Source organism: Coturnix japonica, chromosome 2 (genome assembly GCF_001577835.2).
Source record: "Coturnix japonica isolate 7356 chromosome 2, Coturnix japonica 2.1, whole genome shotgun sequence".
Classification (NCBI taxonomy): domain Eukaryota; kingdom Metazoa; phylum Chordata; class Aves; order Galliformes; family Phasianidae; genus Coturnix; species Coturnix japonica.
In genome coordinates this window covers 123,472,917-123,500,883 of record NC_029517.1, presented here as the reverse complement: position 1 = coordinate 123,500,883, position 27,967 = coordinate 123,472,917, and the positions used below count along the sequence as shown (strand labels likewise).

Genomic DNA, 27,967 nt, shown 5'->3' with positions numbered 1-27,967 from the left:
GCAAATCCATGCCTGGCAGCAGCCTGCATATTGTATGTGCTAGCAAGGCCTGTATCAAGAGAATAGTTAAAGTCTTTAATCTTGTAAAGAATTAGTTTACAAATGCACACCCAAGGATTCCCACAGAAGCCAGCAAGCAGTGTTTGCTTGTAGATTTGTTTACTTGGGAAAGTTCAGCTGAGTTCTCATTTTAACTCTGACTACCACAAAGTCCTTCATATAAGAAACATACTTGGTATTTTGTGACTTGATGATGATTAACAATTTCTTATCCGTGTACACCAGGTTCGTGTGTTACCTTTGTGTAGCTTAAGGGTGACCTTTTAAATCTAAAATATTTAAGGAAGGAGCAAGTTACACTGAAACGATAGAGTTTCCTATAGCTTCTGATAAAATATTACCTCATTTCTTCAGCTTGGACGAAGTAATGGTTTTCTTTAATAACTCTGAGACAGAGTTTCTTTCCCCTTAAACTGAGAATTGGGCAAAACTCGGTCATCTGCTCACCGATCAGTAATCAAGTGACAAATCAATAAGCAATGACAGATCAAATGACCACAGTAATTTATTTGCTGCGTGACTGTGAGTGGCTGTAGAAGTTAGGACAAGGTGGGAGGGATACCAAGAGCAAGACACAAGCCATCCATAACGCCTTGACAATCGCTGTGAAAATAAGCGTGTCTCTATAAAATCATGCTGCATCTGTGAGCAACAAGGCTAAACAAACTGAAGATGATAAAGTAAATTGGATTCAACCTTAGCGACCCCACTGTGTCCTCATAACTAATATTTCGTCGGCTCTGCTGCTGTCAGCTGGGTTTTCAGACAGTGCGCAAGGAAGGGGTGTACATTTTGATTTAGCCAAGACATGTAGCTCTCTGCTGGAGATTAACTGTGATCTTGTTTCTATTGTAACCAAGAGACTGTCTCAATAGAAGGGCTGTCTGTATGCAGAGGAAATTTGCTTCATTGTTGAAACAACTTTTGACTCCTGAATTTCTCCCCTGCAGTACTAAATAAATATCTTGGAGCTCCTGGCCACTGTGTGATAAATTGTGACAGAAAAGTCAATATCTTCTTTTTATTGCCTGGAAATAAAAACAGTTTTCTGTGCAAACTAAAATAGGCTGAGGTCAGCTCAGGCATGTTTATGTATGTTTAGGTAAGGCTGGAAATCTTGGAATTTATTTTGCTTTGGTTTATGCATTACCTGCATTAAGGTAAATTTCCTGTATATTATTCCTGTAATGTGAAACATTTTGCTTGTTGGTTACCCATTTGTAGCTCTGACATTTGAAGAATCAAATTCTGTGCTCTCCCTATCTACATACACGTTTTAGCATTTAAAATAGAAGAGCCTTAGAGTAACTATTGGTTGACAATGAAGATGAATGTGCTCTGCTCACAGAAAACAAATTCTGAAAGACCTTAACTTGTAGCTTTAACTTTTAACTTCAGCCTTGTGATTGTGCATGTGGGACTGGAAAATGTTTCAGCAATGCAAGCCTGGGAAATTAACATGATGAAAGCCTTGGGTATAGGTGCCATTTGTCTAATGTAGCTGTTCAGAATGCGCCTCCTGTGTGGACACTTAAGTTTCTCAGAGGGAAAGTGAGCTGACTTTGCTTTGTGGGCACAAGTCATTATGCCTGAGTACCAATTTAAAGTAAATTTTGAAATAATTTTGTTCAAGGCTAGTGCTTGAAGTAGCAAAAATTAATTGTAATAGCTGAAGTGTTTTTGAATAGGGAATACAGCCATTTAGTTTCTCCTGACCAGCTAAAACTAATTACTGTCATTTTACCATTAAGAAATTGAACAGGGTGGTAGCTGACTTGATGGTCGAGGAAGGTTTCTTTAGTTTGGATTTTAGTTGTATAAGTAACATCTCTTTGTTCTTTCAAACAGAAGAATTTGTCAGTTCAAACACAGACTATACTACCTAATTACTGTGTTTTTGTTTTTATTAAAAATCAAATCAAATAAATATATAAAGATTCTGAGTTTAATTCTTCCATGAGTAGAATCCTCTCTATTTATTACAAGCACATAATTTCTTTGGTTTCAACAGTAAGCTCTTCACAATAAATATTGGTGGCAAATAATGAGATGTTTACTTGGTTAATTTTACGGAACTATTTTTTGACCTCTGTCTGCTTTGACAGCTCAGACTTTGGTTTTAACTTGGTAATTTTGCTAGGAAGCAGTACTGAGTGAAGCCATGAAGTGAAGGTGCTCAAACTCATAGTCCAGCATCCTCTCACAGGGGGTTGTTGTGTTCTGCTTGTCTCAGGTAAACGGTACATTGTTTGTACCTCCCTTATGATCTTTGATCTTTGGGAAGACAAAAAACACTCAGGTTTCTGTGAGAAATTTCCAAGGAAAGGAGGGCCTTGCTGTAGGCCATGCGTGTGACATCGTGATTCTTGGACCATCTAGATGTCTGCTGATTGGTGTATATTTGCTCGGTGATAGGGATATAGAACATTGTGTAATTCTGCATAAGAAAAGACAACACATAGTTCATTCTTTGATACTTATAATCTCTTAGATTTATCTCTCCATTCAGTTTTCTCTCTCACTGAGAGTTACATTAAAAGATTATTCAATTTCACACCTGCTGAGAGAAGTAAAAATTAGTGGGCTTTTTTGTCATCTATCTCTTACTGTTTGTGTAAGATACTATCAAAATAAACCTGCTTAGATGAATGTCTGGGTGTCTCTGTCCTGTCTCTGTCGGTATAAGCTCCATGTTGGAAACAAGGTAATCCATACTTTGGGTTTGAAATAGGTCTGGGGGAATGGGAGGAATGGAAGGGTTCAATTTTCTTGTTTTAGGATTCACTAATTGTAATTTGCAAAGCATAATGAACTGCCTTGCCATCTCTGATTATGTTTTGCAGTCAAAAGAATAATGTATATGCATGTGATTTGGGTATGGTAATGTAGTAATCAAGCAAACAAAAAACAACCAGCAACAAACAACAAAACCACCTATTTAATTTACTCTTATTTTCCTGCCTCTCAAGTCTGTACAGCATTACTTCAGCTTTTATAAATTGTAATTGGCTACTATGACCTTGGATTTAAAATACTGGATTTGATGCAAAATCAAATACAGGTTTGTCAAGTGGAGTCACTTGGTCTTCTGGGTGCAGTTCATCCTTCTGAACTTCAGCTAAGTGCTTGACAGCGAGCTGAGACGAAACACTGACTCCTCCCTATTGATAGCAGAAGAAAAGAGAAAAATTGGCAGCTCCAAAAGCTGATTTCTTTCCACTTTAAAATGACTACTGGATGAACTGTCCTCTAGAGAGGTCCATTTATCCCTGTGAACTATAAAAGTTGCCAGTTTCTAAACTGGTCATTTAAACTGAACTGATCTCTCCCTTTATGCCACTCTGTTGGCTGTTCTGTTCATTTCAGATTTTAAGCCATGTTAGATCATGCTAAAGGCCTCATTCTCCCCTCACCCTCCTCTTCAGTTCCTAATTTTTAGCCATTTGATTTTGCCAACATGGTCTCTGAAGGAATAGCAGCAGCATGTGTCTACCAAAAGTGAACTGTGCCAAAGCAACAGAGACAATTAAATCGTCTCCTCAAATCTTGGGAATTCAGCCAATGCCTGATTTCTGTTCTGCAAGAAGACTTTCTTGTCTGTTTGGTCTTAGAAAACCTGCCATCGTGCTTGCTTAAGCATGGGGCTTGATTATGGTAGCGACTCAAGTCCTGTAGTGTGATATAGTTCAGCTGCTGCAACGATGTTGATCACCCCGCTGTTGCTCTGCCTCTGAACTGAAGGGCACTTCTAGGCAGAAGGGCTTTTACAGCTCTTCAGGTCTCAGTTATCTACTCAGCTTCCATCAGGAGCTCCATCTGGCCCAGTATAGAGAATTGCTAAGTATGGATGTCTCCTTATTCCTGGGTACTTTTGGCTTGGACTTGATACAGGCTGAAAGCAGCCCCATGCCTTACGCAAGGCAGTCTCTTTCCATTGTGAAGGAGCAAGTTCCTGCTTAGACAAGCTGTTACTTTGGGGGTTGGGCACTCTCCGTCAATTCTTTGAGGAATCCAATGTTCTGGTTTTCTGCTTTTCTTGTAATTGGGCTTTCTGGTTATTTGTAAGAAAAACAAAGTCTGACAGGCTCAGAATTAATGGAGACTGGTTTCCAGAGAATCTTATTTTGTGGTTGATTGACTTCTTAATCTAATTAATCAACCAGAAATATTGTAAGACTGCAGTGGGAACTCATGCCTTGTAAAGATCAGAGAGTCCAGAGACTAGAGCAACATTCATAGTATCCTAATGCAGAAGTTTTGCTGTGCATTTACAACTCCTTATCAAAGACTTTACACAGAAGTATTCTGTGTCATTTCCCTTCTGTAGGTCTAAGTTGTCTAAGGAGGACCTTCCTTAGGTTGCATCATTTAGCAGGTCTTTCCACCAGGTTGCGTTTGAGTATTTATTTGCCAGTCTTTCAATACTGATAAAAGTTGATCAGTGATCTCAGTTACTAGGAGAGGGCTAATACAGTGTATTTGCACAAGCCCTTCAACCACACAATATTAACTGAAATTTCTTGCAGTGGACCTCTCTTGCTATGCAGTGACAGCTTTTTCTTGCTGCTTTTTCTTGCTGATTTTCACAAGGAGTGGAGTGCCCTGTGGCTGCTCCACAGCTGCCCTCCACCGTGTGAGCAGATACACTTGTTATGGATGGGCTGGTCCAGAAATGCAAAGAGGACCATGGTGAATTCAGCATCAGTCAACATAGCCTTATGTGTAGCTGCTATGTGACCAGTGAATGAGCAGGCTGTTGATGCTGCCAGGGCACGCTTTGCAAGAATGTGAAGGTTTCCAGCAGGACTCAATTTCAGTAGCAATTTCAGAGCAAGACCTGAGTTGCCTGATGATTCAGTGTTTCAATAGCATCAGTCTTTGTAAGATTTGTCTCACAAAGGGATACGATATCCCTTTTGTTTTCTCTGTCACAGGGGACATACCAAACTGTCACATCTTTAACTCTTAAAAATATATAACAGAGCTGATGCTAGTGCTTGTTCACACATGGTGTATGTTTTTTTTTGTTGTTGTTGTTTTTTGGGGTTTTTTTTGTGGTTTTTTTTTGTTTTTTGTTTTTTTTTTTTGGTGGTGGTGGGAAAATAGAAGTGCATTTTAGGAATGAATCCCCAAGCATTCAAAAAATATATGTCTCTGTCTGATCTGGGAGAGCAGAGTTGAATCTGCTGTAAGTATTGGGTCAAGCTTCATTGACAAAGTGCTGTGAGCGATACATATATACTTATTTGAGTCATGTATAGCATTTCACACACATGGAGGGTGAGAAGAATTAAAGTACATCCCTTAGCATGATGGCAGTTTTCTGCTTCACTTTGTGTAGTTACTAGAGAGGAACAAGGTATGTAGTATGATGGTTTGTGGGAAGGGAAAGACTCCGGGCATTTCCTAAAACCTAGAAATTCCTTGCTTTTCACAGCAATAAAATGTTGCACGTATCAATATACCTTGTATAGAGTATGCTTCATTTCTAATCTCATAAGCAGACAGTAACTTTTTCAGATGGAGATAAAGGTCCTGCTTTTCAAGATAGAAATTGAAATCGTCTGCACCATCTCATGGTGTGCCATGGTTCTATAGCTTTCTTAATTTAATGTTTGCAGTGTGCATTGAAGCACACAGTGTAGCACAGGGGCTGTGTTTCTGTACTTTCTCATCTTTAAAAAAAAAGCTTCAGTTTGAAATAGCTTATTCCTAAATGGGTGTGCATTTGCAATAAAGTGCTATTTTTGTATAGATTTTCCATTTTTTTTTTTATATAATCTGGTTATTCTCAGGATAGAAGCAGAAGAACATGTTTTGTAGGGTTGAGGCTTCAGGTTTATAAACAGCCTTTATAGTCTTTAAATATTATGGGTATATTGATTTATTTGTTGAGATGATACATAGAAATACTTTTGCAGGAATATGCTGGCAGAATTTTCTGGTGGAATTTTTCTCTATCACACTGAGCAGCATCCACCTAAACCTTTCCTGCTGCAAAATATTTGGAGCCTCTGCATTCTCATTGGTCTTCTCTAAGAGAAATAGGTTTTGTCATTAATACTGTAAAGAATTCAGTTGCTTCTTTTTTCCTCTTTGGGTCACACGTGAGAGCATACACGTCTCACAAAAGCCCCTTCTTCCTATCATTCGCCTCCCCCACTCCTTCCTCCAAATTTACTTTCATAAGACTTAAGCCGGATTTTGTTGTTTGAGCAGATTGTTTGGCTGCGGTGAGACTTGGACCAATTTACCCGGAACAAGCTTTATTCCCATATATTTATCACAGGAAGAATAGCTAATCTAAAAGTTGCAGTCTAAGTTTTGTGATGGGCCTTCTGACAGCTTTGGGGAGCAGGAACTGAAATTTAATTTTCTGCTATTCAGGTTTCTGGTTGTTCTCATATATTTATCTCACCTAGCTGGGATACAAGTACTATCCCATAGAAACACTCAGGGAGGGACATGAACGAAATGCTCTGGGGATAACTGACACTGATGGTCTTTATATTACCAAGGCTAGAGGTCAGATCATGTACTTGCACCGCCTGGTGATAGAATGGCTATATGACCATTTTTCTTGAGGAAATACAAGGTTTTAGAGGAGTGTTCAGAGGCTCCGCTGAGTTTGTTGTCCAACACATTGCGACTGAATCAGAAGTCCTGATCTCTCTTTACAAGGAGGTAGAATACATTGTTGAAGGCTCGAGGTGTGTTTTGCTTCCTTCTGCCTCTCCAGCTTTCTGCATGAGGTTGCTTGGACTGCTACAACACTCTCATGGATCAAGCCTGGGTTTAGTGCAACCCAGAAAAGGCAGATTTTCTTCATCCCAGCAAACATGAGGTTTATATCCCTGTACTGCAAAAGCAAGGCAGAGGAGACAGACCCGAGCGTGAAGAGATCAGAATTGAAAGACAAGATGTGACAAGTGCATGTAGCTGTTGATCGGAATAAAATAGGCATGAAAGGTGAGAATAATAGTGAAAGAAAATGGGCAAGCAATTACATAGACACAGTCCTGCGGAATTACTCAGCCTTGACCTACCTAATTGGTTGATCATAGGAAACAAATCAGATGGTAAAATGGAGCTAATCTCTGCTCTTCCCCTCCTTAGCTATTATCAGCTGCAAAAACTGTAAGCTTTGTGGCAGAGACAGAGCAGAGGCAAAAAGGGTTGCCCTTAAAAAGGGATATAGTCGAGGGGTCACAGGTATGGGACAAACATTTAAATCAAGTGTTTGTTTGATATTGCTGAAGGACTGTAGAATAGTGAATGATACTCTGTAGGAGAGTTAATAGGAAAATAAATCAATGTTTGTATTTCTGATCTGATATTACTGTATCTGTTAAAAGACTGCAATAGGCAGCACTAATGAACGTGCTGTTTCTGGGTGAATAGTATGAGCACTTCTCTGTCTGTGGGCAGTGTGGTCAATAGAAAGGCAGGAGGGCACCTGGTAAACGGAGTGTGCAGGTTCAAGCGCCATGTGCTCACGTAGCAGGAACTGTTAAGTTTAAAGAAAAACAATGGTGCATCTGAATGTGATCTCTTACCTCAAATGAGAGTGCTTTTAATCTCAGTACATTTTCAGACGACTCAGTTCATTCACAGAAAGTGGCTGCCAAACCAAACCCTCTGATATTTCCTTTGCACTGTAAAGAGCAAAACATCTTTGGCTGCGTGTTGCTTTGTCACCTGGTGTAAAACTGCCTGCTGCAGAGGCAACGGTGAACACAACAATGAGCCAGGTAGGGGAGAAGCAATTAAGATGTGAAAGGAAGGTGTAAGAGTAAAGGGATTGTTTTTATTATTTTGATTTACAGAACAATGAAAGTCTAGTTTTCTGGCTGGCAAAAGCTGTAGTATAAAAACCTTGTTTGTAAACACAAACATTTGGGAGTTCGCATGACCTGCAGGCAAAATGGTGCCCAAGGGACCTGCAGAGGGATGGGAGGGATGGCAGAGAAGTGCAGCTTTGTCCTCATTTTCTTGGGCCTGCCTTCTCAGCCTCCCTCCAAGGAGAAATGGAGGCCCTGGTGCTACAGGTGCATTTTAGGAGATACAGGAAATGGTTTCTAGTCAGAAGTGTAGGAGAGGCCAAGGCAGCAGTAGCTCAGCCCATGTTCCCCTCAGCCATGTCATTCAGCAGGAGCTCGTCTACCAAGAAAACCCAGGTCACACATTTCTAGGTAAATGTAATTGCTTGTTTTTGAGCGTGAATGGTAGTCATACAATTCTAGTATTTTTTAAGAATGATAGTTTATGATCACAAGAAGGAAACAGTGAGGCTTTTGGAGCTGCTGCAGAGATGTCAAGGGGCACGTGGTGTGAAGAGCCATGGCGACCCTGTGGGTTTGTCTTTCTGGAAGGTGAAACTTCTCTTAAGTACATGAGGTTTTTTTTGTTGTTGTTATTTTTCCTACTCCTGAAGAATCTCTTGAGCTTTCCATCTTTTGAGCACAGTAGGCGTCTGTGCGATTACTGCAGCACAATGCAAAAAAAGAGGGGGGGAGAAAGCATCAATGAGGGGGATCCTGGCAAACATTATTTAAAGCATTAGAAGAGCACAGCAGAATGACTCCCTGACCATCACTGATGAAAGTGCCACTCGTTGAGCTCGTCAGCATTCCAGCTTAGCATTTTTATTACCATTTAATTACTGCCGTACTGTATTGAATGCTGCTGTATTGAATATAGCTAGCATCCAATGCTCTGGAAGTGTACTAAAAGAAAGTGGAGAATATCAAACAGGCAGCCAGTCTGTAATGAGTTTTCTCATCCTGTTAGGTAATGTCTCCATAACAGCCCCAATAACCGTTCTGTTCTTTTTTAATTTTTTTAGGGTATCGTGTCCTTCATTTGATAATGCTTCCTTTTTCCATTAAATCTACAATCCTTTTCTCTAAATGTAATATTATCATATAATGTTAAATGTATTTTGTTTTCTACTTTCTACTGATTCCCCACACATACCAGAGGTATCATAGCGAGCCACTCTTCTATTTGGCAGGGACGCCTTGTCATTTCATCAGAGCCTTCTCTCTGCAGGATGGCTGAGTGGTGCAGACCTGCTGCTGCGACTTGATCTCACCATGGTGGGTGTCAGATGGCTGTGATCTGAAAATACTGACGTGTAGAGAATGCTCTGAATGCCGTAAAGAGATTTTGTCGGGGCGGCAGTCCTTCTATGTAATGGTAGATTGTTAGAATTTCTGGCATGAGCATGTTGGCGTCATTAACCATAGCTCAACACATGCTTCACAGGATGCTTTTGTTTTTGTTGCTGTACTTTCCCTTAGGGACAAGGAATAGCTGTGCAAGCAGAAAAATTCAGCTTGGGAGCCTCCTGCGGTAATAGTTCCAGCTCAAGGTGCTGCTGGATGGGAGAGCTGCAGGAGCCTTTGTGCATGAAACAAGGGAGAGCAGATGAGGAAAGCCTGTCCCAACAGCAATGGTTATCTCTTCTAGAGGGGAAAACGCATGAGGAGCAGCTGAAGTCACCTGGTTTGCTCAGCCCAGAGCAGAGGAGCTGAGGGTTAGACAGATGGTGGCTGCGGGTCCTCACAGAGATCGGAGAGCAGTGCTGAGCTCTGCTCTCTAGTGACCAATGATAGAACCCAAGTGAATGGCGCAAAGCTGAGACAGAGGATGATCAGGCTGACTATCAGGATGTTTTTCACCCCAGGGCAGTGATCATGACACAGAGCTTGCCAGAATCCTAGAAGTATCTGGACAGAACTCTTAGACATATGGTCTGACTTTTTGTGGTCATGTGTGGAGCCAATATTCCCCTCTGGTAACTTCTGTTCATTAGTGGGCCATTATTTACTCATCAGGGAATCGTTTTCTGACCTTTTCTATGGTGGAAGAGGTGGAATTATCCCTAGCATACCTCCACGATCAGCAAGCTTAAAATCCTCTCCTGTCTCTTACAGTCCCTGCAAGGGATGCACCTGCAGAAGTGGTCTTTAAAATGCTGGAGATGAGCATGGTATAAGTGAGTTGTTTATCAGTTTCTGACATTTGCTGAAATCTAGAGTTTCAAAGTTGTCCTTTAAACACCAGAGCACAAACTTGCTATGGCAATAAGCCCAAAGGTCAGTTTACTTACATGAATGATCTCTGGAGTGATACATTTGTAATATTCTGATGGCCTTTGGTGTGCAAGATGAGAGAAGAGTAACCCCAGTGCTGGGGACACAGGCTGGCATGTATGATGCTGCACTGAGATCTGGTTCTATGTGACTGGGGTCACAGTTCTTTTTTCTGGTTACAACTGGAGTATCTCTTGGTAATCTGCTGGTGAACCCTACTTACAGCAGTTACTTGTTGGTGTTAATTGTTCTCTCAGTTCCTATTCTTTCCTGGCTGCCTCTTCAACTTTAACCATTAGGCCTGATCTAATTCCCCTTGAAGTTGAACCCACAGACTTTGGCAGAAGTTTTAAGTGATCCCAGGATGAGAAGCTCCTTGAGGCAGAGATTCTGTTGTCATTTTATATATCTCTATTGCTGCACTCGTCTGTACTGCAGTAAAAAATAATAATTAAAGTACTGATATCATCTGGTTGTGCTGTCTTTAAGAAGCAGTAGGGATCTGCCCTTGAACTAAATAAGCCTCAAGCAGGTAGTTTTCCCAGCGTGCATCCCCAAGCCTCTGTAATGGCATAGCAGATCTGGTTGTGAAAGCAATGAATTCACTTTCCCTTTTGAAAGGTACCCTTACACACTGGAGCATAAAGAAAACCAGTTATGCTAATGGTGAGCATGCACACACATCATCCTTTTCTTTCTTTCCGTCTTTGCCCTGCAAGCATATTTACTTTTGCAGCAGAATTATTCTCAGGACCTAAAAAACAGACATGCAGAAAGTATATGGGAACTGGCCTCATAAGTTCAGCACAGCTTCACTTGCTCTGCACAGGTACAGGGATTCCTCCATGCATCATACGAGCCTCAAGTCCAGTTCTGTCCATAAAGACTCTGCTGTACATCCCCACCTGGCCTACCGCTCCTCTTCCATCTGCCTGAGCTGCCTTTGCTTCAGGTGAAGTGCTGTATGCATCAGCAGAAGTCTGAAGCAAAGATACCAGTGCAAAAACCTCTTAGACCTGAGCTGTTGTTGAGAGTTTGTGTCTTGATGGAATCCCTACATGGGAAATGTGTGATAGCAACACAGGGGAAATTCTTGTTGCTACTAATTACAAATGTGTCCTATCACCTGCATTACCATACTCATATTTCTTTTTTCTTCCCATGTTTTTACAGTTTTGTTTTGTTTTTACAAACAGCACCTGCTACAGCTGTGTTCGAAGGGAATACAATGTAATTGTAACAACACAGATACAAGCTTGATTTTTATCATAGGCTTTTCTGCCTGCTTATTTCCTTGTCATGTGCTTATTGTCTCTTAACTTGTATGTGATTTCTTAGCTCCTTGGGAGGGGACCATCTTTTTGTTCTGTGTTTGCACAGCATCTGAGGCTGTCATGCCCTGGTTCTTCACTAATCCTGGTAAGTGCTCCAGCAGTACAAATGGCAAGTAAATGTGAGATGCAAACAAATCAACATTCTTCTTACTCATTAAACATTTATTTTTTTCCTCTGATGATTTGAAATGGAGTTGCATTTCATTAAAGCTCTGCTGGGAATTGCCAGTTTCTCTTCCAACCTCTGTTACCAACCTCCTGTTCCATAGTTGACCATGAAGTACTTGGCAGGCACTTTGCAGACTCTGAAAAACAATAGGTTGTACTATTTTAACCTGGCTTTGTCCTAACCTGGAACAGGCTGAATTGGCATTTGGGGTAGCAAGGAAATGTGATTTGATGTGCCAAGTCAACTGCACTTGCTTTTTGGTGGCTGCTATGAGCAACTTTTGTCCACTGAGAGGTGGAGGGATTGTGCTGGCCCCAGCATCTCAGCAGTACCAGGCAAGTCTCAGTAATTCTCTGTAATAGGGCCTGAATGAAGCAAGGGATTACTTTGCCCTTAAATTGAAGATTAATGTTCCCCTTTTTTTTTCATTCTTTTTCTGGGACAGAAAACACAGCCTGTTTTCTAGAAAGATAAAGCATCCACTGAAACAGGATTATATTTATATTATTATTGCAGAGACATCTGTGAAGTAGGCTTTCTGTACTACAGTAAAGAGCCGTGACCCCTCACAGAGTTATCTTTTAAGCTGCATGCTAAACCCACGGAGGCTTATGGCTCAAAGCTAATGGGGATTTAACTTCTCACTGAAAGGAATTTGGAGCCTAACCCTATTTAGATGCTCTTTGCTCTCATTGATTAAATGCTCAGTCCACTGCAAGGAACCTAATGGAATCATAACTGTATGAATTTTCCATCTAACAAAGTGAATGCTGGGAGACACCCCATACAATATTTATTAGAGAAGGAATTTGATCTTAAATGTCAAAGTACTGTTCTGTTTGTGGAGAACACAAACACTTCTTGTTGTTTGTTGTTAGAACTTTGGTCGTTTATTGCTGGAGAAAGCTGTAATCAGTGAAAACGCAGGAAAGAGATCTATCCAAATGGAAGTCTAAGTGGTGAGGTATGAGCACGTGCCCTAGTGTTTCACTATCCTGCTCTTTTCCTAATCATTGTGTTGCCCTGCCTGAATATACAGCCCCGTCTCCTTTCTTTTTACTGAGAGACAAGGGATGGTGTGATGTAGGATCTCATCTTCCTTCCTCAACAAGCAGTCTGTGGGCTGACAGCGTGGGTTGATTGCTTCTTTAAATTTACAAAACTTTTTTATTCCCAGTTTAAAAGAGAAAGAGAGAGAGAGAGGTGGCAAGAACATGGACACGCAGGAATTTGCACTTCAAGTCACTTTGTTAGTGTTTACTTTACATTTATGTGTATTTATATGCATTTGAGTATTCTGGGTATGGCCACTGACATCCCCAGTTGAAAAGGTTGCTAGTTAAAACATTCCCAGAAAGAAAAACCTGGACATGCTGGAGAGTTGAGGTTTAACAAGGGCAAATGTAGAGTTCTACAAGTTGGAAGGAAAATCCCTTCATCAGTATAGGTTAGGAGCTGATCTGTTGAAGGGAGCTCTGCAGAGAAGGACCTGGGTGTTTTGGTCCAGTAAAAGCCAGCAGTGTGCTCTTACTGCCAAGAAGGCCAGTGGTATCCTGGGGAGCATTAAAAAGAGTGTGGCCAGCAGGTCAAGGGTCAGTCCTCCTGCTCTACTCTGCCCTGGTGAGGCCACATCTGGAGTACAGTATCCAGTTCTGGGCTTTAGCAGGGGAGCTAGACAATCTGCAGAGGTCTCTTCTGACCCCTACTATTCTGTGATTCCTGATTTTATTTGTGATCTGATGCCTTTCAGTGGATATTCCAGACACTGAAGATACAAGTTCTTACATAAATGATTGTCCCGAATTTGCTCATTTTTTGAAACTCTTAGCATTGTCCACCGGAGAATGAAAAAGATAATCTTTGAAATTTTGAAAGCACTTTCAGCCCTGTTCTACACAATAAAACTGGGGGATCTTTGAAGCATTTCAAGTTATCCCCAAAGAGAAAAGATTGTAGGCAGTATGGCTCCAGTTTTCACTTGCACTGTGATTCCTTTGGGATGATTAAAAATGAAAAGTCACAGAGGGATGGAAATTAAGTTGAGTGCTGAGAACTCTGACATTGACTTACTGCATGACATTGAGGAAGGCATTTTAACTTGCCTCTGTGAGCATAAGCATCTGTAAAACAGGTATAATCATACACAGCATAATAATTTCCCTTGGTGAGTGCCATTTTCAGTCTATCTTGTACTACTTAATGATTTGTGTGACTGCTGGAATAACAGCATTCTCTAAAACTCTAATGCCCTTATGTATTTTTTCACATAATCACTAGTGGTTGAAATATTTGTTCTGACACTTGAGATTACTCATGTAAACAGGAAAAATTACAGCATACTGGTGATGCCAGACACCTTGAATTCCATCTGAGCATGTGGGAGATTGGAAATCTATAAATACTAACAGCGAGGGAAAGGAGCATGCATGAGCGGCACATGAGAAATTCTAAGTTTACTTATTCCTGAGGTTTAGATAATAGTTGAAAATACTGGTTTGCATATGTTAGCATTAGATGCAAGGCAGCTCTTAAGAATCTGAGTGCTGCTATGGTTGACTGGAAAAATATGTGCTTGGTTCCATTTCCCTGCTTGACTACCCAGTCCTAATGTCACATCACTGTAACCTCAGTTTTTGTTTTGAGCTGGGGAAGCATTCTGCCTTGGAGATAACCAAAAGATCCAGTTTGATTTTTAGCAAGTGACGTACATGTTCTACAGTGATTTTTTTTCTCAAAATGTGACTGCTAATTTCTATGTTCTGCTCCCAAATTGCATGTTTCAGATGCTTTCCCTCTCCATTATAAGAGATTTGCATAGCTTAATTGGAGAGATCAAAATGTCACATAGCGTAGCAAATGAGCTGTGTCACATTTTACATAAAAATGTAGTACATTATTTAGGTACTGCTTGCAGGTTTCGACAGTGGTCTTTTTAAATTTGGCACTGATTAGGTAAGGGACACTTGTGCAGTGCAGCTGCTCCTTGTTCTCCTCTGAGTACTGTTCCTTCGGAGTATAAGCTCTTCAAGGCAGCAACAGCATTTCTTTCTAGATCAAATTGTAGGCATCTTGTTTATCACCAAACATTGAACTTCTGGGGTTTAGTGAATATTTACCAGCTAAGATTTGCTTTTCAGATCATGCAGAGGTGGATATGTCTACATTTATTTTTGGGAATTAACATAATATTATTGGATGCCGATGGACCCTTGCCACTAGAATTCATGCATTCATTATTCATGACATTTCTTGAAACCAGAAACAAATAGATCCAGTTTATTGAAACAGGAACTGTGAAACTTAAGAGAAATATAATCTATTGATGGATTAGGAGAGAAACCTGAACACATTCAGTGTAGTACACACATCTAGAGGAAGTCAGAATGGAAACCATTGAGCAAGATCAACTGTAGGCTCTATTTATTATTAATTTGTCATTTTGAAATATTCTGTGCTAAATTATTGACAGCCCATGACTTCTTTTGATCACTCTGTCGACTCAGATGCTAGCAATGTGTTGCATTTAGAGATGTGAATCAGGGCAGTGGTCCAGCCTTTGGTTTCATTGTGATTCACTGTGACAGAATTTCATGTTTGTTTAGTTTCCGTTGAGTTGCTTTGAACAGAAATATGAAAATTTCTCCTTGGCACCGAAACTGTATTTTTGCTCCCTTGAGTGTCTGTACTATTAGATGAAAGTTGGACTTTACTCATAGAATGGAGTCATTTAACTTGCAACCAGTTCAGTGGCTGGATCAGCCCACACGATAGCGTACACAAAATGAAAGAGAAGAAGAATGGCTCACGGAAGACTCTTCTTTCAGTGTGACGCAGATGCATGTGAGGGCCTGGGAATGTAATCTCCAGCTCTACCACTGCAAAGAAAAAGAGAAGTCCCTGGTTCTGGTAGGACGGAGAAGGCATACCAAGGGGCTGCCCAGCCAAGACTTGCTGCTGCGTTTGCTCCTACAGCTTCTTGACTTCTATGACAGCTTTGGTAGCAAAATATGAGCTTTTGGTGATCTGCTGTGGATACTGTAGTGCTGCTGTTTGCAGACTGGTTCCTGTGCCCTGTTCAGGTCATGAAAACCGTGAGGTTTTACAGACTGTTCCTTTGCAATCGTGAGAGCAGTCTGTTTTCTCACCTTACCATGTACCTTGGCAGAGCCTTGTCACACCATTTACTTTTATTTTGTCTCTGTGATACTGTAAATAGATAGGAAATGCATATTCTGCTTATCATTTAGTGCTGCTACTTTTCACAGGAAGTTAAGGATAGCACTGGATTTTCTACTTATAACAACAGAGGCTTAACGCTGTCACATCTGTGTAAAGAGCAATTAGATGGGGGCCTGGACACATTGTCCTGCTATTTGGACCAAGTGTCTCCTTACGTAACTGACAGCGCTCTCTTAACTACATAGAGCTGCAGACTGCAAAGTGCTTCAAACAAGAAATGACTTCATTTTGGGGATGGAAGGGTGTTATGAAGCTTACTGCTGCCTGCTTAAAACAAATACAGTTGTTTTCAACCATCCCATTTGAAGCCCACTGGAAGGTTGAAATTGAAGGTCACTTACCAGCAGCCTTTTGGCACCAATTGCTAATGCCTTTCCTTCTGGTGAATTCTGTCTAAAGATGTGTCTGTCCTTCTCCCGAGTCCTGAGTCAAACCTACTTCTTTAAGGAGTGAAGCAACATCTGCCAAATTCAATTGAATTAATTTTAAACCAGCAGAAAGTGGTGCATTCAACTTCATCTCACCAAAGGGTGAGAAATGGCTGAAATGTAAAGTGGATCTGTATTCTCACAAGGTGTTTGTTGTAACTAATTTATAGGTAAGTTTGGAAATAATGGTACTAAATTGATTTTAATACAGTAGACCTTTATCTCTGTGAATCTTGATTCAGTTGACAGGAGTGTGCAGTGGTTACATTTAGACTGGCATAGTTTGGTCACAGCTTGTGAATTTTTGGCAAATCTTTTTCTTTCAATTATAACCAACTCTGAAACCATTTGGGGTATAGTGTGTTGTTCCTTACCAAGCCTATTACACCACAATTCCCATGTTTTAACGTTTAATATAAGCAAAATGGCACTACTGTGCTGAAGGATTGCGTTGCCTATCCAACCTACCCTTCCAAAGCCCACATTCCTGCAGTGGTTTCTTCTAGGTTTGCCATCGCCTATTTTTTCTTCTTCTTTTTACAGTGTCACTTTAGCATTTTTGGATCTCTCTGACTTGTGAACACGGACTTGCAGATGTCCTGGTGCACTCACTTAAGCACTGGAGAGTCAAACAGCCCCTTTATACTGAATAAGTTCATAGAAGCAATTGATCTGATCACATTCAGTATCGCGGGCTTGAGTAACTTCTTAACTGATTCCTGAATGCAATCTTGATACTTCTAAGTATGGTGAAGGACTTGGCCAGCTCCCCTTCTCTATGCCCACTTTCAGAGCAGATGAATTTGGATTTATGGGAGATTTAGAAAACCTATGTGCTCTGGATGTAGGTATCAGTAATGTGGAACTAGCTTAAAGAGGCTTCTGTGTGATATTTTCTAGTTAATGTTGGTAGCTGTCTCTGATTGCTTACTTAGGAGAGAATGAATCTATTAAGAGAAGACAATGCTTTTTCCCTGCAAAGAAGACATCCTGGATCATCTTTATTTGAGCAGATTCAGGCATGTTGTTTCCCTTACTTTCATATTGTAAATGTACACTTCTTGTGCTCATTCCTGTAGTAATGAAAGAGCTTTGCTCTGCAGTACTGGCTTCTCTTCAGCAGTCTTTATTTTCCCTCCTGGGAAACAGTTTCAGTATGTCAGAAAAGTCTCAGTTCCTCAGAACCGTTTGGCCAAGAACCTGACCAAATCTGTGTGTAGTATTTCTCTCATTAAAAGCCTGCTTCTTTCTCTCAAGAAGAAAAGAAAAAAGAAAGTCATCTGTGAAGAGTAACAAAGGATTAATTGTGGAGACTGGGGACTTGGCAGAACTGCATATAAATGAAGTGCTTTTTTGGAAGCTGCATTGCCTGTCTCTCAGATGGAAAAATAAATGTGAAGTATTCAATGTGTATCAGTGGATTAATTCATTCAACTGCCACTTCCGCTTCTCTTCTCGTTATGGGGAGGGGAGCTCCGGAGATTGGAATTCTAATTGCTTGACCGCAGTTTCTAATTTGTGGTGTACCAAAAGGGCACGGATCATTAATTAGTACTGGATATAAGGATCTCTGAGGTTGAGGTACGGCATCAAACGGATGAATTTAGAGAACTCTTTACTGAAATTGCAGTCTATCAGTAAATTGAGTTGCAATAATGAAAGCATTCAATTTTTTTTTCAGTCTCTGCAAGTTTCTGTCTTTGCAGGATGTGTTTTGATGGTCTTAAGGAATGTGAAATTTTTATACAAGTATATATTTAATAATTGTGTTCTTCTTATAAATATATCCATGCATATCCTTTAGGCATGTGTACAATCAAAGTCATGCATAACTTGGAGTTACTGTTCAATTGCATGCCTTATTTCATTTTATTTAATGTTTTGAGTTTTTATTCTCTTAGGTAGCATCACTGGCAGTTTTAAGAAGTATGAGAACTATAGTGTTCTCTATAGCTGCTTGCTATTTCAGTCAGTACCTGGACTAATGCTGCTATACCCAGAGGGAAATCTGGTGCTTGAGTGTAATGGTCTGAAAACTGAACATTATCAGCTTTATTACTTTAAAGTCTAATAGTCTGTATTATATTTTTAATAGTTTAAAAACTTGATGGTGTGACACCAGTTGCACATTAACACTGCTGCATTCAAGATTCTCAGACAGTGCAGTGAGGAACAGGAATATACCAGTACGTACTGTTATCAACTTGTTTTCTACTGGCTGGATTAGGAACTGGTTAATGGATAGTCTGCAGAATGTAGACCTATGGAATCACCATAAATTTCCAGGTGTAGTAGGATTTCTGGTGCAGTGGTATAAACAGAGTGTTCTGCAGGATTTTTGTCCAGAGTTTAGAGGTAAATAGGAAATATTTGCTGATAAAATGCGTGAATCATCTCAACAACATTTTACCTGAAGTAATAAACTGGACCTTAGTTGTGGGCATACAATTATGGACATTGACGAACCAAATGGAAAACAATGGCTCTGAAATTTAAGTAATAAAAAAACAAAACAATTCTAATTGGTTTAAGCTCTGCTACCTGTTCTGTCTCTACATTCTATTTGTACATTTACCTGTATCTGTGTGGAGGCTTTTAAAAAATGAAACAGATTTGAAAATGCAGGAGCCTTAAATCCTGTTCAGTAAAACTATACAATTCAGCAATGAATCTGTCCTTTTATTTGGTGGGTATTGGGAAGTAAGTAGTAGAAATACACAAAAATCATTTTTCTTTTAGACAGGAAACATACATTCACTTAATTTTTTTAGTTATACTGTAGAATTTCATAGCAAGATGGTGTTCAACAGTGTGTTTTGCCCATATATTAGTGGATCTGTAGTCATGTAAGTTTCTGGGGCTGAGTATCCATCTCTTGTTGAAAGTCAGCAGAAGCGAGATGTCAAGGAGCTCAGAACTTAGCAGGAGCCTTCATAATGCTCTTTTCCTCCAGGTAGTCTTCCTGGCTTTTGCTGTATTTGGGACTTGGTTTGTGGAACGAGGATTACACTTTGCTCTCTCCTCCTGCTCACACTTCCTCTTATACAGGAGCTCCTGAAATAGTGCAGCTGCCTGCCACGAATTTACCGCTGTATCGCATGGAAACTCAGTTTCTTGGCACATGGGAGCAATGACTCTTTTCTGTTCCTGCATCTTGGGAATTAAATTCACATTTTGTGTTCCCGCTTATAGCTTAGGATTAGAGCCAGATTTTTCACTTCAGCTTCCTTCCTTCCCTTGCCTCTCTTTTCTTTCCTTAATTAAAAGATGCTCAGGTCTAATGCATAGAACTGCAGCTGAAAGAGGATGAGAATAGCACATAGGAAATAGTTACACTGTTGTGACCCAAACCTTTATTTAGTGGCTTATTTGTTGGCATGTCTCTGTAGATGAGTTCAAAAGCATATCGGATTGCTGTTTTCAAGTGGTTAATTGATAATCCCTTATTTTAAAGGAAACAAAGTTTTGTTAGCAAAAGAACATTCTTAGAACTTTAGCTTTCCCACTTTCCAAATAGTCACATTAATTCAGAGGAAACAAGAAGAGATTCACCAAATCCAAATGTGTTCAGTCTCTGAGATTCCCAAAGTACACCCCAAATGAGATGCCAAATCTGTACGGCACAGACAAAAACTACCCGTTATCAACACCTTTGAAGAAGAAGTTGTTTATAGAATTCTCAGTGGTGAGCACTTATCTTGGGACTTAGATGGCCACTCTTGTTCTCCATTCTGAGTATTTCCATTGCTTTCATTTCAAGCATCAAACAGTTCCATCTGCTTTCCTCCTTCAACATAATGCCCTTTTGTAATTTTCCCATCTTTTTGTTATTAAATCATTCTTGGCCTCTTCAACAAAGCTGACACAATGACCTGCACTATTTCCTTGAAAACCTCTCTCTTGGCATTTGAATAACATCACCAAATAAGTTTGCATTACTCCTGCCCTTCCAGCTCATCCCGTCACTGTTTGAGCGGCATCATTGAGTGACAGGAGCCAGTTAGGCAGCCACGTTTGTGCTGGTGGGACATGTTCATTTACACAAGGTGCCTGAAGGTGAGGTCCCTCCTTGGAGGATCCCCACTGAGAATTAATTTCTGCATACAGTACAAGTAAGATTGTTTGGGATTACTATATTCATTGTATATATATTTGCTACTATATATGTTGAAAGAGGCTGAGAAAAGATCTGATCTGGCACCATGATTATCACAAAAAGCTTGAACTCAATTTTATTTCCCAAGAGAAGGCTAATAGGTGAATTGATTTTTGTTTACTCCAGACATGTACATACAAGTAAATCAGCTGAAACTGCTTCCCAGCAAGCAGAAGTAGCTCTTGAGATCAGTGACAGGATGCTGACAGGCATAAACCAGGAGTGAGATGTGAGTTCCCAGCACTGGGATATCACTGGAGCATTTTAGATAAGTGAATAATAGATACACTGTTCCTTCATTAAACGTTCTTCTTAGAAACTTCCCTGTAGCTCATCCAGATCACCACTTCTGTACCTAAAAATTGCTCCATGGGAGTTCAGAGCCTGCTGAGCAGAGGTCAGATGGCACTCCAGGCTTTACGCTCCATGGATCCTTATGTTCTTTTTTGTCCTATTCTGTTCTTTCCTCCTGTTTTGCTCATTGTACTGTGCTGAGATAGAAAGGCTGCAACCAAGTCTCAACCTTTTGTATTTGCATAGCTTTCAGTGCTGTGATGCTGGGCATACGAAGGCTGCTCCAAAAGTAATGCCTCCTCTTTTATTATGTTGGCCCACAATGTCAGAGGCAGATGTTGGTGATACGGCAGCAGAGGTGGAAGCTTTGCACCGATATTCTGTTACATGTTCTTGTTGTGTGACAGATGACAGCAGAGGGACAGTCTGATCAATTGGTGTCTAACATGGAATTGTGTATGAAGCAAAGGTGTGGAACTGAATTCTGCTATGTGGAAAAAATGACACGCGTTGACACTTGCTGAACATTTATGGGGTCAAGATGGTAAATGTAGCACAGTGACGTGGTGTGTGGTGCATTTCATCAGTGGCAGCAGCAATGTGGAAAACAGGCCATGTTCAGGATAGCCACACGTGGCTGTCACACCATGAAATAGAGTGGCCAGCATAAAAATATTAAACAGTGATGAGAGTTAGTGCCAGTTCAAAGAATTATCAATAAATGGAACTACTGAACATCCATTCATTCTTCTCTTTTTCTCCTCTTCTTCTTTTCTAAATAGTGAAATACATGAGAGAAGCAACACCCTATGTGAAGAAGGGCTCTCCAGTTTCAGAGATTGGATGGGAGACACCTCCTCCAGAATCTCCCCGCCTGGGATGTGTGTCTGCTGACCCACTGTCACAGCTTTCGCTCTCCATCCACAGGGACAAGAAGACAATACCACTCAAGATGTGCTATGTGACACGCAACATGACGGTGTCAGACCCTGAAAACAGGTAAGCAGGGGGTTTATTGTAGAATCATAGAATCATTTGAATTGGAAAAGGTTCTTAAGGGCCATCTCATCCAACTCCCCTGCAGCGAATAGGGACAACTACAGCAAGATCAGGTTGCTCAGAGCCCCATCAAGCCTGACCTTGCATGTCACCAAGGATAGGGCCTGCACCACCCAGGTTTTGAGTGGGGCTGGGATTTGCATTAAATAGCCGTTGGCCTCTCCATCTGAGGGGCTGGGATGCAAAAGCTGGTGATGGGCTCTCACCCTTGCAGTGAGGAGCAAGAGGGCACTGATCTGAGAACAGAACATCCTTGTGACTGAGTTGAGTGGTGCTGGGTTGAGTGCACAGCTCTGTTTAAGGACACACATGTCAGCTTTTGGGTTGTGCTAGAAAAACTCTTGAGAACAGTAATTCAGTGTTTTTGTTAGAAATAGAATCACAGGTTTTTGTTCTTGTCCTGATGAATGTCTGCATATTCTGAGCTGGTTTAGTCTAATCCCAGTAAATTACATTTTCTTTTTGGTGTTTTTTTTTTGTTTTTTTTTTTAAATGAATATTATTTTAAGAACAGGCTGTTTTATCCATTCAGTTCTGGGTATTCAAGTCAAGAATAGGAGAAAAGTTCCACTTACAGGGCATTAATGTGGAATTTCTGTGACTTCTTGGTTTTTTTTCATAATGTTAAAAATAGGATGAGCTTACTAACCCCTATTTATAACATATGTGGAACAGCTGCACGCTGTGATAGAAAAGGGACCAGTCAAATCTATAATACAGACTGATTCTTCCATTCACATAATGGCATTTTTGTTTTTCTTGTCTGCTTGCTTATCAAGAAGCAGTGTGGAATGCTTTTGGTTCTCAGCAGTTATGTATAGGCATGAGCAAAAAGTACATTTTCATTTGCAGGGTTCCAGGGGATGGGTTCCCCTCTATTCTCTTCTGCCGTTCAGAAACTTTATAAGTATCCATGTAATTTTATTTCTCTCTCTCTCTATATATATATATGCATTTGTTGGACCTTCTTAAGGTTTTTGCTTTTCCCTTTGCAAAAACCTCCAGCTTTCTTATTTAGTGTAGCTTTGCTTTGCTGCTGCTCTTCATCTCACCAGCTGGGTACTGCTACAAAAGTACAGTTACAAAACAGCAATTACTTCTACCAGTCTTGCTCAATTTTGTATCAAGATGACTGTTGATAAGAGCAGCTTTATTCACATAAATCTGTCAGTTTAAGATGTCAGGGTCTGACAGCTGTATCGCTAGTCTGGGAGTTTGTAGTTCTCTGTGCATTGAATGTGTTGTAAAAAAGCAGGCAGGTCTTGTCATTTGAATCAGCACAATGTCGTGATGCTTTACACATGTTGACGTGATACTTTCAGCATCTTTCTCTTCTTTGTCTGTATTGCAATTCTCAACTTCTATCACTCTTGGTCCTCAGCTTCATGTAAAAGATAGGAGGACTGATTCAGAGAGGCAAACTCTTGCTGCTGATAGTACTTCTGTGATGGTGCTGACTTCTTTGGGGTGTGCTACAAGTGTACATTATTAGGTGTAACCAGGAAGTAATGCGTGGGAGAGTCACACTGCTTACTGTCACGGTTTTCACTTTGTGCTGCTCTCATTTCCTGTGGAAAGAGTGACTTCTGATTTTTACAGTATTCCGACACAATGGGCACTGTAAGTTGGATTTTTCCATCTAAGCACACGGTACTTCAGAATCATGGTAGCTGCAATGCAGTAGTAGCGTCTCACACACTTGTGTCTTTGCTCATTTCAGTTTTTAAACAACTCTAAATACTGGCACTGGTATTTCTCAGTGGAAATGCTATTATAATGCAATGAGCCTTTCCCACTGAAATCTATCCCAAGATAGTAATCCGATCCCACAAGAATAATTGGATCTTTGTTCACAGCAGGGACCAAACCGTGTCCTTACATGCTTATGACACTTCTGTTTCATAACTGAGTGACCTGACACATATAGATCTTATAACCGACGGTGTCACTTTGCGGTGCAACTTTAGAAGAGCAGCACTGACATGCTGCCAAAGCATATGCTGACCATAAAAGGTCTCCTTTGAACTACATCTGAACTTATTTTCAGGTATTGCCAAGACTAAGTGTGGATGTAGTTAGCATGAGGTGTCCATTGCAGATGTTTCTTCAGCACTGGTCACAGCAGTGTGGTGAGAGCAAGCTTAGCTGGTTTGACTTTCAACACGAGATGGTACCTATTTTAAAGGATCCAGGAGAAAATGCCTGTTTGTTAACACTGAATCACCTTCACTTCTTTGAAAGTTGTGCTGAAACATGGGTTTAGCAGGCATGGAGGAAGTTAAACTTCTGGCTTTCCCAGCAGAGCCGGTGGCCTTGCATTGGATTTCTGCTTCTCCTTTTAGATCAGAGTCAGCTGAGAAATTACTTATTTTTTATCTATCCTCTAATAGTTTGGTGAGCTTGTTGTTTCAGCACAGAAGTGAGATTTGGTGCCTTTGGAGCCAGTGGTTCTCGGAAGTCTACTTTGCCCAACCTGCCTGCAAGTTCAGCCTTCACTGAGATAAGGGATTGTTTTCCCTGTTAGCTGATTAAAACAGCTGTAAGGTATCAAGAAGAAAATCTCATGTAATACAAACCAGCAACAAGCCTGCGCGTGTAGGAAATTTTGGACAGTACAAACATGGCAACAGTAAAAAACACACAGAGCATTTTATTTACATCTATGTCAGTTTCATCTAGACACAGGAGCCGTTGTTACATTTTAGTCTGGAATAAATAAGGTTAACACAATTACCACTTATGTCCGTTGTTTGCCTGTGTTGTCACTAGTGAGTGTCCTTGGTGGCGGCACTGATGGTTAATGTCAGAACACACAGGAAAGCGTCCCCCCCATTGAGGGGGCATGTGGGAATGGTCACAGCTATTAATACCAATAAGCAGTAAATCCTACTGCAGTATAGAAAGCTTTTCATCAGCTTCTGGTGATAATTGTAAGGAATAGTAGGGGTGACAGTAAGGAATAGGAAGGTGCGGTAAACTGGGATCCAGTTACTGCAAATGCAGCTGGAGACTTAATTGCTTTGATTAAAATAGGGTGGGTTTTTTTTTTTTTGCATTAATAAGTATTGATTCAATAAACTGTTTGCAAGATTTACCTCACAAATAGTGCTCTTCAAATTGGCTCCTTTTGTACACATACTTAAAAAAAAAAATAAAATTATGTTCTTAACATTTTTTAATAACTTGTTAGTAGTGAACAGCGACAGAGTCGGTGAGACTGAAAATGACCCCATCTGGAGTACTGAGTTCTAGAGCCCCCAGCACAAGAAGGACATGGAGCTGTTGGAGCCCAGAGGTGGGCCACAAAGATGATCAGAGGGCTGGAGCACCTCCCCTGTGAGAATAGCCTTACAGAGATAGGGATCTTCAGCCTGAAGAAGGCTCTGAGGAGACCTTATAGTGGCCTTCCAGAACCTGAAGGGGACCTACAGGAAAGCTGGGAAGGGACTTTTTATAAGGGCAGGTAGCAACAGAACAAGAGGAAATGGCTTTAAACTGGTAGAGGGTAGATACAGACTAGATATTAGGAAGAAATTCTTTACTTTAAGGGTGGTGAGACCCTGGAACAGGTTGACCAGGGAGGCTGTGGATGCCCCCTCCCTGGAGGCATTCAAGGCCAGGCTGGATAGGGTTGTGGTTTAGAGGGAGGTGTCCATGCCTATAAGCAGGGAGTTGGAACTCAGTGATCTTAAAGGTCCCTTCCAACCCAAACCATTCTGTGTGAATTGTAACTCATGCGACACTCATGAAGAAGTTATGTAAACAAGAACAGAAATATCCCTGCGTGTGATTCTGAAGTGAAATGTCAAAATCTTAAATGTAGAACAAACTGGTTAATTTGGATGTATTTACTTCTATTGTAGTAAGGAATGAAAACAAAAGGTGAAACTTTCTTAAAAATAAAGGCTTAATTTTAACCAGATTTAATACATTTTCAAAACCAACCTTAGGACCAAAAGAACTTGAGTGGATTCCAAACATGAGCAAAAGAATGCAAAAATGAAATAAAAATAGAAGCATCTTTAAGTCAGGGAGCTGTGGCACAGTTCTAGAGCAGAACTGTCTAAAAAGGAATTTACTGAGTGTTTTCCTAGTGAATTTTTAGCTGTGAGGCTGAATGGTCATTTATATGTGTGGTGTCTGGAATACAAGTAAGAATTCCATGCCTGTTCAGTACAGCTCTGTGAAAGGTGAGTGTGTATGGTTTAGGACCCATCATGTTTCCAGCACGCCCAGTCTCGCTGTTGAAGTAAAACACAACTCTTACACTTTGGAGGGCTCACAGGAAAGAATTACAAGACCTTGAGGTTTTTGGTTCCTGCAGCTCTTCAAGATCCTGCCTGTGTAACTTAAGTGCAACCACACAGGAGGGACACTGGAGTTGGTCAGTGCAAAATAGCCTTGACATGTGGTGGCTCGTGTCTCACTCCTCCAGCTTCCTGAGTAGAAACCATGGCCACGCTGTGATATTGCCAGACACGTGCAGCCACTGGTATGCAAAGTGAAGGCTGCCTTCTCCTTGAGGAGCAGTGTGATTTAGGCATGAAACATTGCAGCAAGTGGCTTTTTTCCTGCTCATGAGGGAAGGGATGCCCTGAGTCACGTAGCAGCTGTGTGAGTGGTGGAGAGTAGTGCTACAGGGAGGAGTAACCACACATACAGATTGAGTTATGGCTGCTCTTGTGGAATGTAATTCCCATTTATCTTGCTTTGCTTTCTGTCTCTTCCTCTCTTAAGGAGGTAATTCACTGTGCTCAGTGAGGGCACACTGAGCTAATGCTACATAAGAGTGTGCTGGTTGTTGACAGAAGCACAGGTGGGTGCTGAGCAATGGACCCAGGGCTGAAGAAGCGTTCCATTTATACATACTTAGCAGGATTGGCCTTGAGTTAGGAAATTTGAGTCCTTTTCCTATTACAGAATCACACCAAATCACAGAATTGTAGGGGTTGGAAGGGACCTCCAGAGATCATTGAGTCTAACCCCCCTGACAAAGCAGGTTCCCTACACCAGGTTATTGCTACTACTTTGTGTTTTAGATAAGTAAAATAAAGCAAAAAGAATCATAGGATCACTGAGGTTGGAAAAGAGATCTAAGATTACCTAGCCCAGCTCTCCGTGTACCATGAATATTGCCCACTAAACCATGTCCCTCAGTACCACATCTCCATGTTTCTTGAACACCTCTAGGGATTGTGACTCTACCACATCCCTGAGCAGCCCGTTCCAGTGCCTCATTACTCTTTGTGAGATTTTTCTACTAATATCCAACCTGAACACTGGCTAAGGCCACTACCTCGCATCCTGGAAGAAGAGACTGATTTCACCCTGCCACAACCTCCTTTCAGGCAGTTGTAGGCAGCAATAAGGTGATCACTGAGCCTCCTCATCTCCAGACTGGAGATGAGTTCCCTCAGTCACACCTCATGAGACATTTGCTCCAGACCCTTCATAGCTTCACTGCCCTAAATGATGGCTCATATTTCTAGAGGACAGAGCAAAGGTACAGTTACTACAATGGGTATGTTACCAGCTAAAAAACTCCCCCCCCACGCTGCACAGAACGTAGGTGTAGCTGTTTGTACTGTTAACTGAGCTGCTCTCTGGCTTTAGAAAAAATCTCTGTGAAATGGAAAGAACACTCAATTTGCAGATTTCTTGTGTGCTTTTTGAGATCCTTGTATGAAAGACATATAACACTTAATTATTGTTATTGGTACCGGTGTGTTTTGCTGTTGAATATCAGTAAAGTCATTGAAGAAGTCATTGAGCCTGTGAGAGTCCAGGTCCTGATTTATGTCAGGAATTTTTGTTACTGTTTTGTTTTTTGTTTTTTCTTAGTGGGCCATGTCTATTTTATGTTTAGATTATCGTTAAGCTGGGGAAGAAATCAACAATGCAACATTAAAGTAAAAGAACTTGAAAGGATCTAATTCAAATCCAGAGGAGAGTAAACAGCAATAATCAGGGTGAAACTGTGTCCAAGCGTCCCCTAATGCTTAAACCACACTTAACCTGAGCTGTCACCATGAGCTGTTACAAAAAGATGATCTACCACTGTGAAGCCCTTTGCATCCTTGCTCACGGAGGGTAGTGGATTCAGGATCAAGCCATACCTGGGTTTTTGCCCT

The 27,967-nt window shown here is 40.8% G+C and overlaps 1 protein-coding gene across 1 annotated transcript in view; it reads left to right on the top strand.

Moving 5' to 3' along the window:
* The window catches only part of SNTB1 (syntrophin beta 1), a 100,836-nt gene that overhangs the window by 27,381 nt on the left and 45,488 nt on the right, over positions 1-27,967 (top strand). The window contains exon 2 of the mRNA XM_015856228.2: positions 21,560-21,776. Within this exon, the coding sequence (XP_015711714.1) occupies positions 21,560-21,776 (217 nt within the window). The remainder of the gene's footprint in view (positions 1-21,559; positions 21,777-27,967) is intronic.